The sequence below is a fragment of the Anabrus simplex genome, chromosome 2 (genome assembly GCF_040414725.1).
Source record: "Anabrus simplex isolate iqAnaSimp1 chromosome 2, ASM4041472v1, whole genome shotgun sequence".
Lineage (NCBI taxonomy): Eukaryota > Metazoa > Arthropoda > Insecta > Orthoptera > Tettigoniidae > Anabrus > Anabrus simplex.
The window spans coordinates 652157650-652171012 of NC_090266.1; the positions used below are offsets into that span (position 1 = coordinate 652157650).

The following is a 13363-nucleotide window of genomic DNA, read 5'->3' on the forward strand; positions in this document are numbered from 1 at the left end:
GGAAAGATCAATGGCTATGCAATCTAACTGGCCTCCTGAATCTAACTGATCTGATATGTCCTGCTGAAATCCCACCAGTTGTGCCTCGCAAGAAAATTTCTTTCTAAATCCATACTGGCTCCTCATGAACCAATTTTTATCATCACATATCCCTCTGATGTACTTTACTATTAAACTCTCCAGTATTTTACAAACTATACTGGTCAGGCTGATTGGTCTGTAGTTCTCTGGTTTCCTTTTATCACCCTTTCCTTTATAAATTGGTATTATTATAGATTCCTTCCATTCCTTTGGTATCACACTATTATTTATGACATAGTCAAAGAGAAATTTTAAATAAGGCACTATATACCACCCCATTGTCTTTAATACCTCCCCAGTAATTTGATCACTTCCTGCTGCTTTTCCTTGCTGAAGCAGTTGGATTTCTCTGAAAATATCTTCATTTGTGAATGAGAAGCTTCTTGTTTCCCTCTGTGTCTCTCCCTCTCTATCTTCTGTTACGGTTTCCAAGTCCTGACAATCTTCTACTGAATCTCGGAATTCCCTACTAAAGAGGTTTGCTTTCTCAGTATCTGTTAAATAGTGTTCACCCCCTTCTCCCACCATTGTAGGAATTTGGATTCCTTTTCCTTTTTGATTCCTAATATATGAATACAGCTTTTTCCATTTCCCTTTGTGGTCATAATACCCTCTTGAAGAATGCCATTCATATAATTCTCTTTTGCTTCCTTTTTCACTCTATTCAGTTCCCTCATTAGTTGTTTTCTAGTTTCTCTATTCTCCCTACCTTCTTTGATTTTCCTGTTTACTATTCTACATTTTCTTTTTAATTTTCTTATTTCCCTTGTATAATAAACAGGGTCTGAGGTCATTTTACCCTTCTTAACAGGTACAAATCTCTTCTCTCCTTCCCAAATTATTCCTTTAAATTTAGCCCAAAGTGTATCCACATTATTCCCTTCACTTATCCAACAACTGAATTGTGATTTAAGGTAAGTCCCAAATTCATCAACTTTAGTTTTTCTGTATAATTTCTTGTCTTTTGTGACCCTCTTATTAAGCATTTTTGGTACGAGTCCTACATCCATTATTACAGCCTTATGGTCACCTATTCCTTCAATTACCTCAGTTTTATCAACAATTTCCCATGGTTTAACCAAGAATACATCTAGCAAGTTATTGAGACGAGTTGGTTCTTGTACTACCTGTGTAAATCCTCCCTCCCAAATTAACTTATTTGCCAGTTTCTGTTCATGGGCTTCACTTGCAGCTCCATTCCATTCAACTTCAGGCAAGTTTAGATCTCCCCCAATTATTACCGTATCATTATTGTTTTTATGAGTATAATCTATTATTTTCTCAAATATTTCCATATCTCTTTCCTCTCTTCCAGGCCTATATGTTCCTATAATTCCCACCTCCTTCATATTATCACAAACTAATTTTATCCCTAATATTTCATCCCTTTCATCAGTAAACCATTCATGCGAACAATAAGTTTCCTTCACCAGAATAAATACCCCTCCTCCTTTTTTATCTCCTCGGTCTCTACGATAGACTGTATACCCTTCTGGAAATACTTCTGTATTACCCACCCCTTCTCTCAACCACGATTCCACTCCTATCACCACATCCGTCTCATAAGTTTCCATCAATGTACCGAATTTTAATTGTTTATTTACTACACTCTGACAGTTTACCAAGAGCAATCTCAGACCTCCTTCCTCCCTAAAACTTGACTGTTGCAATTGGGTAACGTTTGACTCATGAGTTGAGAACTTCCCTGGAACCCAGATCCTTGTACATAGATGTTGATTTAAGGGTCTGGGTTTTCTGGCAAGTTTCCCTGTATGTGCCAGTTTAGTGGTATGGGTTTTCTTAAGTACCGATTAGTTTGCAATTCTCTGTTGATAATTGTAGCAATTTGTCTACAGAGAGTTGCTTTTCCATTACCATTTAGATGTAACCCATGTCTAGTGAACATTTGCCTGCCAAGACCTAAAGTATCTACTACATAGACATTTCTAAAACTCTTACATAATCTCGTGATTTTTATATTTACATCATGTACAGCTTTGTTCACACATGAGTCCTCTAAAAGGTCATACCTGGGTGGCACATTTACTACAATTACTTTTGAGTCAGGTAGTTTGGAAATCTTACCTCTGAGAGTCGTAATTAGTTCCTCACCTTCATTTGCAGCAATGTCATTTGTACCACTCACAATCACCACATAATTGTCCTTCTCTGACACAGGATCACAACTTGAAAGGACGTCTTCAGTTTTGGCACCTGGTTTTATTAGTCCTAAAACCTCAGTCTCTGGATTCTGCAGCTCATCCTTGATGCCTTCTGCCATACCCCGCCCTTGACTGTCTGCGTAGAGATGAATCTTTGGCGATCTTGACTTTCGGTTGGTTTTCTTACCTCCACTGGATTTAAAATTATTTGGAAAACTTGGTGTGTCATCTTCTGGAACTTGCTGCAATAACTGAAATCTATTTTGGCACTGCAAAGAGTTTTTTCCCGGTTTTAAGTTGTACGTAGTTTCTCCCATATGTTTAACATTAGGCCTAAAATGGCCACGCGTCACTTCCGTCCACGGCGATCTTTCTTCTCCAATGTCTTCTTTATCTTCCAGTTTCTTTATTCTGTCCTTTAAGCATTCATTTTCATGTTTCAGAGCGCATAAGTCCTCTTGTAGCACTCCTAAAATCTTAATTATAGTTTCGTAAGTCTCTCTTTCTTGTTTTTCTGCCTCACTATCAGTTTGTTTACACTCGAAACACAGCCACTCACTTTCTTCAATATCAGTCCTATTTACAATATTTGCACAACGAAAATGGTACCATTCATCACACTTACGACACAGAATCCCATTTTTAACTACTCTTCTGCATTTGCCACATTTTTCACTGCATCTTACACCATTATCTACTACGGATATCACAGACTCACACACAGTAGTCGCCATCTTGGTTCATACATCCTGTAGTGTAGTGATCCCCACAGGGTCTTCATGCTATGAACTTCTTTCCTATGCACCATCTGGCTTTCAGATTCGCGTTTCTCCTGCAGCCACTTCTTCGCATAAAGTTTTTGATGTTACAAAGCCTTCCCCCCACAGTGACAACTCCATTTAATAAGTATATACTACTGGGGGCATTGGCCGCCTCACTGGACCGTGATAAGTACGGATCTAAACGTCTTTAGACCCGCAGTGGCCAGATCATTGGCACGCTCCCAGTAGCAGGTGAGCCACATGTAAGGACCACTTACAGTATTCAACCTCGTAGCGACCAAAGGCAGCACTGAACCTACCAGCTTATTAAAGTTGCTCCAAAAAATTACAGTTAGATGAAAAATATTTCTGCACACAATCATCAGTGATGTGCATTTAGAGCTGTTGCCTAGTTGGGAGATTCCCTATCAATTGTTTGCCTTTTCTTAAATGATTTCAAAGAACTTAGAAATTTCATTACATTCACGGTAAGTACATTATACAAAAGAAAATAAGTTAGAAATTGAAATGCAGGGAAAAAAAGTACCTGTGCAGTACTATACATGCTTATTGTATTACGGCACAAAACTTACGTAGTTAATAATGGGGTCTAATAATAATAATTATTATTATTATTGACATAACTCAAATTTTATACACTACCTTATGATTTTTCATAGTTCTCTGAAAGTCACGACTCTGTTATATATACAGAATTAGATGTAAGAATACCTGTGTCCACAATAAGTAGCCTACATATTAAATATAAATCAAATAAGTTGCTTTACGTTGCACCGACACAGATAGGTCTTATGGCGATGATGAGATATGAAAGGGCAAGAAGTGGAAAGGAAGCGGCCGTGGCCCTAATTAAGGTACAGCACTAGCATTTGCCTGGTGTGAAAAAGGGAAACCAACGAAAACCATCTTAACGGTTGCCGACGCTAGGTTTCAAACCCATCATCCCCCGAATGCAAGTTCATAGCTAGGCGACCATAAATGCACAGCCAACTAGTTGGGTCATCTTTGAAAATGTATTTTTCTATCAGCAGATGATTTTTTAAATTGTCATATTTTGTATAGATTACCCAAGATGTACAGTAGCCCACTGGTTTTCTGATTAAAGCTCTTTTTATTTAAGCTGTTGCATCAGTTGGCTTACTCACTCACTGTCCACGTACACCAGTGATCTCATGATTCGATTATTGAAGTATTGTGCAATGGTGCAACATGCAAACTGAGAGAATAAATACTGAGTGGTTCTTCCCAATATAAAACAGACAATTTTGAGCGGTCATGAGCACGACTCATAATCATAGGGTAGGCTAGATAATAATGTTATTGTTACGTCCCACTAAGTACTTTTACGGTTTTCGGAGACGCTGAGGTGCTGGAATTTAGTCCCGCAGGAGTTCTTTTACGTGCCAGTAAATCTACCAACACGAGGCTGACGTATATGAGCATCTTCAAATGCCACTGGATTGAGCCAGGATTAAACCTGCCAGGTTGGGGTCAGAAGGCCAGCACCTCAACCGTCTGAGCCACTCAGCCATGCGGGTAGGCTAGAGAGCTGAGTTTAATTAATTGTCGAATGTCAACTAGTTATAAAAATACTGATTGATTAAACTAATATGGTAAATAGAATGACCAAATAGCCTACCTACTTACTAGCTAGGTACTTTGAATTTATGTTTTGATTACCTTTTTAACACTGCAAATAAAGCCATCTATTATTTAAACCTCCCTGTAAGAAGGGGACAGTGAATGCAAGTGGGTATTATTTTCAAATGAGGTGAGCGCGGGAGTCCGCTATAGCGTACGATTCTTCCAGTGTGCCATGGCTCTTTGTGTATCGCTGCAGAGGAAGTTCGGCTTCCCGCCAATATCCAGTGTACCGGTAATGAACCGTGTGTGTGTTGTGTCTCACTGATCCGTGACTGCGTACGGTTCTTTCAGTGTGCCATGACTGTATGTCTAACTGCAGGGGAAGTTCGGCTCCCCGCCAGTGTCTCGCTAGTGAGCTGTATGTGTATTGTGTCTCACTGATCTGCGAGTGAACCACTCAGCACTGTCCACTGCGAGTCAGCTGAATCGTGTGCTGTGAGCTCGCCGTTCCTGAGAATCGATTCCTTTGGACACTTGAATGAATCGATACACTGCTTCGAATCACACACTCAGTATCCAACACTAAAACCTAAGAACATTTGACAATTACTGCGATACATTATCTTCATGTTTATATAATCCAGTTTCTATCACATCACCATAATACACTCACTATCACACTCGGTGAGGCTCAGAACAACAGGAAAGTGAATGAGCAGGAAAAGAGAAAATCTTTACTCGTGTCAATATAGATAACATAAGAATGCATGCCAGATTTTAAACAGCAAAAGCGCGACAGTTGTAAATATCGTGGTCTCGCACAACAGGTAAATGAATTCTCTTTCAATTTCCAGTGTAACACTGATTCATCTGCAGATGAGGCTGTTTTGCACTTAACATCTTCAAAAAAATACTCCATTGTAAAACAAATATATTTTACTTCAAGGGCCCAGTGATAGAAATTGAGCTATTTTTGCACTTTTACATTGCGAATCACACAGAATACATCAAGTGGTGTGAAAAAAAATGAAAAATTTGCACTTATCATGGTTTTGCACTGGCAAGGCAATATTCATTTCGTTAATGAAGTACTAACTGCTATCAGATTTCTTATTAGCTAGTTATCCCATAGTGGCATAGATATTCCGTATTTCACCTGTATCTGTTGTGAGTTCAGCTTCTGTTGCTTCTTTTTTCATCCTCCCTTTAGCATCGTGAGTTTGTGCTTCATTTGTCCTTGTTTTGTTGACTTCACTCTTGGACTGAGTTCCAGATGTTCTGTAAACCCACTTAGGTCTGTCTCTCTCTTTCATGCTCAATACTGCCTTGCATACTTTGATGGAGCTTTCTTAGCTTTCTTCTATCAATACCTCATCTTACTCAGTTTGCTGGCTCCTCATCACAGTTTCACTGTTTTCTGAGAATAACTTCCTTTCAACATGCTGATATTATGCCTCATTCTCCCATGTTATCCTTATTACCTAATAGTTACCATCGTAATTTGTGCAGTGGAGGCACTCCTGTAATTTGCTTCACCTCTATTTCTTACAAAGAATTTTATGTTTTTATTTTTAAAATCTTTTTAATAACGAAATTGATCTGGTTTCTTATTAAAATTCGATTATGCTGTACAAATCAATACAAACACTTGCGTTCTCTTTTCAAATCCCCATACGTCTTGAAGTGATTTTTTTTTCAGACTTCATTCTCATTTCTGAGCTTTGCATTTAAGTCTCCCATGACAGTTGTGTAATGTAAGTTATCCTTGAACATGTAGTAAAATTGGTCTCTCTTCTCTTCTTTGGAACTCAGTTTAGCTTATCATTGCACGATTGTGATGTCTTAGTCTGGATGCAAAATGTGTGGTGATTATCCATTCTGAGATGGGATACCACTCCCAACAAGTTCTTCTTGCCTAGATGTAGCCCTCATTATAATTATCTCTTCCCTAAAGGTGCTCCCCTCTCTCATCTTCTTTTCCCCAAGTCCCTCCCATCTCGCCTGTCGAGATACTGGATTGCAGCTTGTACCATTTATCTTCCTGTTTTTCTCCCAGTCTTCCGTACACTTTAAATATTCCAAAATCCAATTGGGGTATACTTTATTAAAGCAACTGTCATATCTTTCTCATCTGTCTAGAGTTTTATATTATTTTTATAGTAGTGTAATTTCAGGTTATCTTAAGTTGAAGACCTAAGAGCTGGTGGGGCTGTCCCTTACCACTACGGGAGTTTTCTGTACGTGTTCTCTCCCTTAGCCTTTGGAGATCCCTTCCCCTTTCTCAAGGCAGTATTCCTATCTTCCCCAGGCGACAAGGTTATCTCTTCCACCAGCCCCGTTAGCCATCTCTTTCAGCAGTCATCAGAGCCTCTCTTCCACCGGCTCCACTGTACCATTATTCTCTTCACCTTTCCTGTGACCGAGCACGTGGCTGTGTGGTTTGGATCACGTAGCTATCAGTTTGCATTCAGGAGGTAGTGGGTTAGAATCCCACTATTGCCAGCCGTGGTTTCCCCATTTTCACACCAGGCAAATGCTGGGATTGTACTTTAATTAAGGCCACGGTTACTTCCTTCCCGTTCCTTGATCTTTCCTATCTCATCGTCACCATAAAATCTATCTGCCATATATTTTGAGAAATCCTCTGGGGCCTTTGTAGCTACCAAAGCAGTTACCACATGCTTAGTCCCTACTGTACTTCTCCCTCACAAACAGTTCCATTTTTTGAGCACTTGCCCATGTGCCATGAGGTTATGCAAGGTCATGGTACAACTACGAAATAAAATTCAAACGATTTGACACCTGCATGAATAAAATGTAATGATTTCATAATTACTCTGGAACAGTGGTGGAACAGTAACTAAAGACAAGTCTTTGAGATACTTTACCCAAACCTAGGTCATGGTACAACTACGAAATAAAATTCAAACGATTTGATACCTGCATGAATAAAATGTAATGATTTCATAATTACTCTGGAACAATGGTGGAACAGTAACTAAAGACAAGTCTTTGAAATACTTTACCCAAACCTACAGTAGGTATAAATGATTTAATTTATGCCTGAAACAAGCCACTTTATACATATGCAAGTGCATGGGTTTAATGTTGAAAGATATCATAAACAGCTAACATGTACCTGAAGTTACTAAAGAGATGCCTTTCTAAAGTTTATGTTAATGTTTCTAATTAATTCCTACACCAAGCATATTGGCTGTACTGTTAGCTTAAATTTGTGAAATGGTGAGTTTGAACCCCACTATTAGAAATCCAAAAATGATTTTTCCATAGTTTCTCATTTTCACACCAGGCTAAAGTTGGGGCTGTACTTTAACCCCTTATAGGTTGGTGGCTAAATATTTTGCCACCCCACATAAAGGTCCATATCGTTAACAAATTGCAATGAATTTGGTCTTTATCGCCATGAGCCACATGCCTGAATGGATGGGGGCTAAATAGTAATCCACAAAGAAGATTAGGAAGGCTGTGGAAGCAATTGGGATTGGAATACGATCGAGGTGGCTGAGAATATTGCCACCATCCATTGGGGCTCCATGGGAAAACATGTTATGCAGTATTGGAGAGAATTCGATGTTGTTTTTCTAACGAACAGAATTTGAATTGCTAGTTGTGGCTATATCAGGGTCTTCAGTTAATATTCAGACAGTCTGTTCTGCCAACGGTAAGCAGATCTCTTCACAAGTACATTATTTTATGAAGTTGTTTTGTTGACATTGCGCCAAACAATACTACGCTTGACAACTAATTATTTTACATTATAAAGGAAACACTTATAAATTAGTGTGAGGTAGAAATGCATGTAGAAATAAACATATACGTAACCAATATGCAACTTTAGTATGGGAAATTATCAGCTCAGATAATATTATCGCCTTTATCCGAGTTGGCAAGTGACGAAACTTAACCTCATTTTTAACCGTAGGCCTAGGCCTATGTTTATGCTACAAATGATAACTATAACAGCGCCCAGCTGCCAGAAAACATCTGTCTAACCGTATTTTCTTATCTGTGTTTCATGATATGTCATGGCGAAGTACGTGGACGTAAATAAGATGTCGGCAGACGAGCTATTCGACTTGCTAGATGCTGTTTCAGCAGATCAAGCATACAACTCCGAGGAAGGTGGAGATAGTGATGCTGAAGATTCTGTTGCATACAGAACTCGGGTGATGGATACATCTACTCGTTCTAAAAGCAGCAATGATTCTGTATTGCACGATAATGTGTCAGAGATTGAATCAGCTGATCCCATGCATACTGATGACATTGACATACAAGATGATCCTGAAAATTCTCCTACTCTGTCATCAAGGTTCATCCAAATTTGCAAAGACTATTTGTATTTGCCCTACGATATTGTTTAAAAGTACCTACCAATGAAAGAAAATTGTGACTTCATGTAATGATGGTGGCTAAATTAGTAGCCACCATCCATGTACAGAAAGTTGTGGGTCAGATTGGATGGTGGCTAAATATTTAGCCACATTTAGCCACCCTATTTTTATTTGTATATAACAAATTTAGGAGCAAATTGCCTTAAAAACTGTCCTAACCTATTTGTTTTGCAACACAGGATTAAGAGAAACACAAAAAACACAAAAATATACTCATAACCAGCAAAAAAATTCCTGCCCTATAAAGGGTTGCCATGGTTGCTTCCTTCCCAATCCTAGCTCATATTCCATAGTCTCCAAAGAGCCTTTGTGCATTGGTGTAATGGTAAACCACATACCCTGTGACAGTCAGTAGCTCTTATGAGTTGCATTCTTCCTAGTCAGTTTAATTTAACGCCCAGCATAACTATCAAATAGTGATGCCATTGATTTGTCTAATAAGGACATTGTTTTGTGTCTCTGCTCCAAGTTTCTTCTCAAAAGCTGTTATTCATAAACATTTCCATGTTTTTCTTCTTGGTATTCCTAATAATAAAATTTAATGATGCTGTTTGTGGTGATAAAAAAATAAATTTTATGATTATTCCAAACTCAAACCATTGAATTTATTTCCTAGGGGTATATGGTGTCTTCCCAGAAGCAAGCCAAGAGGGAATGCTCCATCCCTTCAAAAGCTACGCAGACGTCACCTTATTTCACTACAATGTCCCACCAGAAGTTTCACGGTCTACCTGGGAGTTTGCTGCATTTATGGATAATCCCAAGTGCCCGGTTAAGGAGGTTCATATGTGAGTGTCTGCAAGCTCTGTTTATTCCTGTTAACTTCCTTGAGCTTTTGTGATCCCATTATGAGGTGTTGCAAATGAGTTTGTTGAAATATACCAACCCTAATAGCGTTGTTAGTTATTACAGGGAGTTAAGGTACTAATTAACAAACTATGAGATCCAAACTGCATATGGAAAAGGACAAATTAATCTGCAGCGTTGACAAAGGAAAATAAAACTACTGATGAGTAAGAAACTCAGATTAGATGTTCATTTCCTATTATAATCATTATAAAATATCAAAGCCATCTTAGTAACAGTGCTGATGGTAGTACTTATTATTATAATTAATCACATACAGTCTTATTAGCACACTAATTTTAATCCAAAACCAGTTTTCGGACCCTAAGGTCCATCAACAGTGTTGAAATTATTTAAAACATTTAATCCACCTGAGTGGGTTGTCAAATGAGTTAAAATAAGTGACAATGGAACCCTCTTGAGATCAGTTGTAAAATAAGAAAAAGAAAAAAACTGTATCGAAGTAAGCAAAGAATACTTATAAACTTACAGTGATGTTGTAAAAGGTAAGACATTCCATAGAAAGGCTGGTTTATCCTTGTGCTCAGGCTGTTGATCGAGTACTAAATAATCTTCAGCTTTAAGTACGGGGCATGCTGGAAGCACATGATATTACGTCGCCTCGAGGTTGTAAACAAAATGTTGCTTGCAACTGTTTCATTTAACATTTTATAAGGTTCTCTTATCTGTGCCAAGAATATCTCAAAGTTTTTGCAGGTATGTAATTCAAATCCATAATTACCTTTAAAAATTAATTTCATGTCCTTTTCGATCCCTAAAAAGCTGTGATCATTGTTATAAATGTGTTCTGCAAAAGCTGAATAATTGTTGTACTTTATTGCCTTGAAATGTTCTTGATATAGTGGATGTAAGTAAGGCTTGCCCAGTCGTTCCTATGTAAAACATTTTGTGGTCGTCACAAGTGAGCCTACCTACTCCCGAATTGGTGTAGACATCCTTTTTGTTGATACTATGTGCATTATATATTTGCTCTGATATTTTATTTCTGGTTCTAAATGTTGTTTTGAGTTGAAATTTCTTAAATATATTAGCGATTTAATAAACTTGATTCCCAAAATGCGTAAATGTTACAAATTGACTACGTTCAAAGATTTCCTTTCTTTTCTCATTGTTTGTCTTCTTTTTTTTCCCCCTCATTTTAATTTTTACGTATAATTTTGGTTATTGTTTCTGGGTTGTAGCCGTTTGCTTTAGCACTTCGTTTTACTATAATCTCTTTCAGTTTCTTTTCAATACTCATGGGAACTTTTAATAATCTATTAACATAGCTTTGTAAGCTGCTTGTTTGTGAGTTCCTGGGTGGTTGGAGTTTTTGTTGATGGTCGTGATGGACTGTGTGGATTCCTAAAAATATCGAAATCTCTCGTATTGTTTTTTTGTTAATGTGAGGTACAAGAAATTTAACTTTTTATCGTTTTCTTTTTTCATAGTGAATTTCATGTTACAGTTGAGCAAATTTAAACAACCCAGAAGTGTTTTGGGAGTAATTAGGTCTCCATTCAAAAAAACTACTGGGTCGTCAACATAACGGACCCATAATATTATTTCCTTCTAATGTATGTCCAAGGATTTCTCAAGGTTATTTAAATAAATGTTGGCTAAAAAATCTGGTAGAGGACCCTCCATTGGTAAACCTGTGTTTTGTTGGTAGTATTTCCCATTGAAGGTGAAGTAATTAATATCTAATATTAGACTTCATGGGCCAATTGCAGTTTAACGATGACTTGTTTTAAGCCTTAAACAACGTCTACCTAAACAACGTCTAAATCAAGCATGATCTTCCATTGCATAAACAATGTTTAGCCGATGTTTAACTAGACATCATTTAATGTTTCAATATTGTTTTGTAAATGGAGATAGAAGTAACTTTCATGCAACTCTTTGCTTGTCGCAACCAATGAAATTTGTCGGTGCGCGTGCCGAACGCCAGTCAGCTGTTTGTCTTGCTACACATTACTCGAATATGGCCAAGCATGAGCATGGCTTTCCCACAGATAAGAGTATTGCTTTTGGTGGAAATTAAATCTCATAATATTATTGACACTAATGCGACACACCACCGTACGGGGAAGTGTAGCTTTGATTATAGTTACAGTGAGTGTAATCTACTCATAAATGCAGTAGCTTCGACGAAGGGAAAATGAAGCAATAGTAATGTGTAACCAAGTGTGTTGTATGTACCATATAGATATAGCTTGCATTCTGGAGATCGTAGGTTCGAAACGCATCATCGGCAGCCCTGAAGATTGTTTTCCATAGTTTTTTTTTTTACACCAGGCAAATACTATGGCTGTTATTATGGCCATGGCTCTTCTTTCTCAGTCCTCCTTTGTAAACAGTAATCACCACCATCACCACCACTTGTATTTTCCTATCTGATAGTTGCCGAAGACTTATAAGATTATATATATTATGTAAAAACCACATACAGCCTACTTTTTAGTTTTCACTGTTATGTGTGTTTACTTGGCATTAAATATAAGTGAATCCCTCCCGGTTGATGTATGTGACAGCCCTCTGACGATCGGGACACCTAATTCTGATATGTATGTAGTCAAAGTGACCTATAATTCCATGGAAATTACCCCATGTATATAATAAAATATATCGGTTGCCAAGAATTGTATTCAAGTTGACAGTTACCGGACTGTCCCTTTGTCATTCTCAAGAAACAAGTCTCTTGAAAAGTGAAACCTTATTTTAAGATCTATCTCCCCGTACATGTCAAGTGAATTGCAGCGATTTAACAGCGGGCGACCCACAGAGAGGCCGTCAAACTAACCTTTCTTCCCGGAATCATCTCAACATGATAATATAAATTACATGTTTCATGTTACATAACCTCTGATTGTGATTCACTCCTCTCATTTAAGGTTAAACAGTGCTCTTGGCAGTGTTTAAACATGATCGGTTGAACATCGGTTTTAGACAGTGTCTAAGTGATGAATAACGTCTCTGCAATGCGACAGCCTTATTTAGGCATTGTTTAACCGTAGACATCGTCTAAACACCATTTCTGCAATCGGCCCAATAAATTTATCATTTCATTAATTTCTATTTGACTTAAAGTCTATTAGATATTAATTACTTCACCTTCAATGGGAAATACTACCAACAAAACACAGGTTTACCAATGGAGGGTCCTCTATCAGTTTTTCTTTTTAGCTAACATTTATTTAAATAACCTTGAGAAATCAATCTTGGTCATACATGAGAAGGAAATAAAATTATGGGTCCGTTATGTTGACGACCCAGTAGTTTTTTTGAATGGAGACCTAATTACTCCCAAAACACTTCTGGGTTGTTTAAATTTGCTCAACTGTAACATGAAATTCACAATGAAAAAAGAAAACGATAAAAAGTTAAATTTCTTGTACCTCACATTAACAAAAAACAATCTCTTGAAAAGTGAAACCTTATTTTAAGATCTATCTCCCCGTACATGTCAAGTGAATTGCAGCGATTTAACAGC

The 13363-nt window shown here is 37.7% G+C and overlaps 1 protein-coding gene across 3 annotated transcripts in view; it reads left to right on the forward strand.

Annotated features, from left to right (window-relative positions):
* Positions 1–13363, forward strand: part of LOC136864316 (post-GPI attachment to proteins factor 6) — a 226121-nt gene that overhangs the window by 42241 nt on the left and 170517 nt on the right. For all 3 annotated transcript variants that reach the window (XM_067141134.2, XM_067141135.2, XM_067141136.2), the window contains exon 2: positions 9641–9812. In XM_067141134.2, the coding sequence (XP_066997235.1) occupies positions 9641–9812 (172 nt within the window). The remainder of the gene's footprint in view (positions 1–9640; positions 9813–13363) is intronic.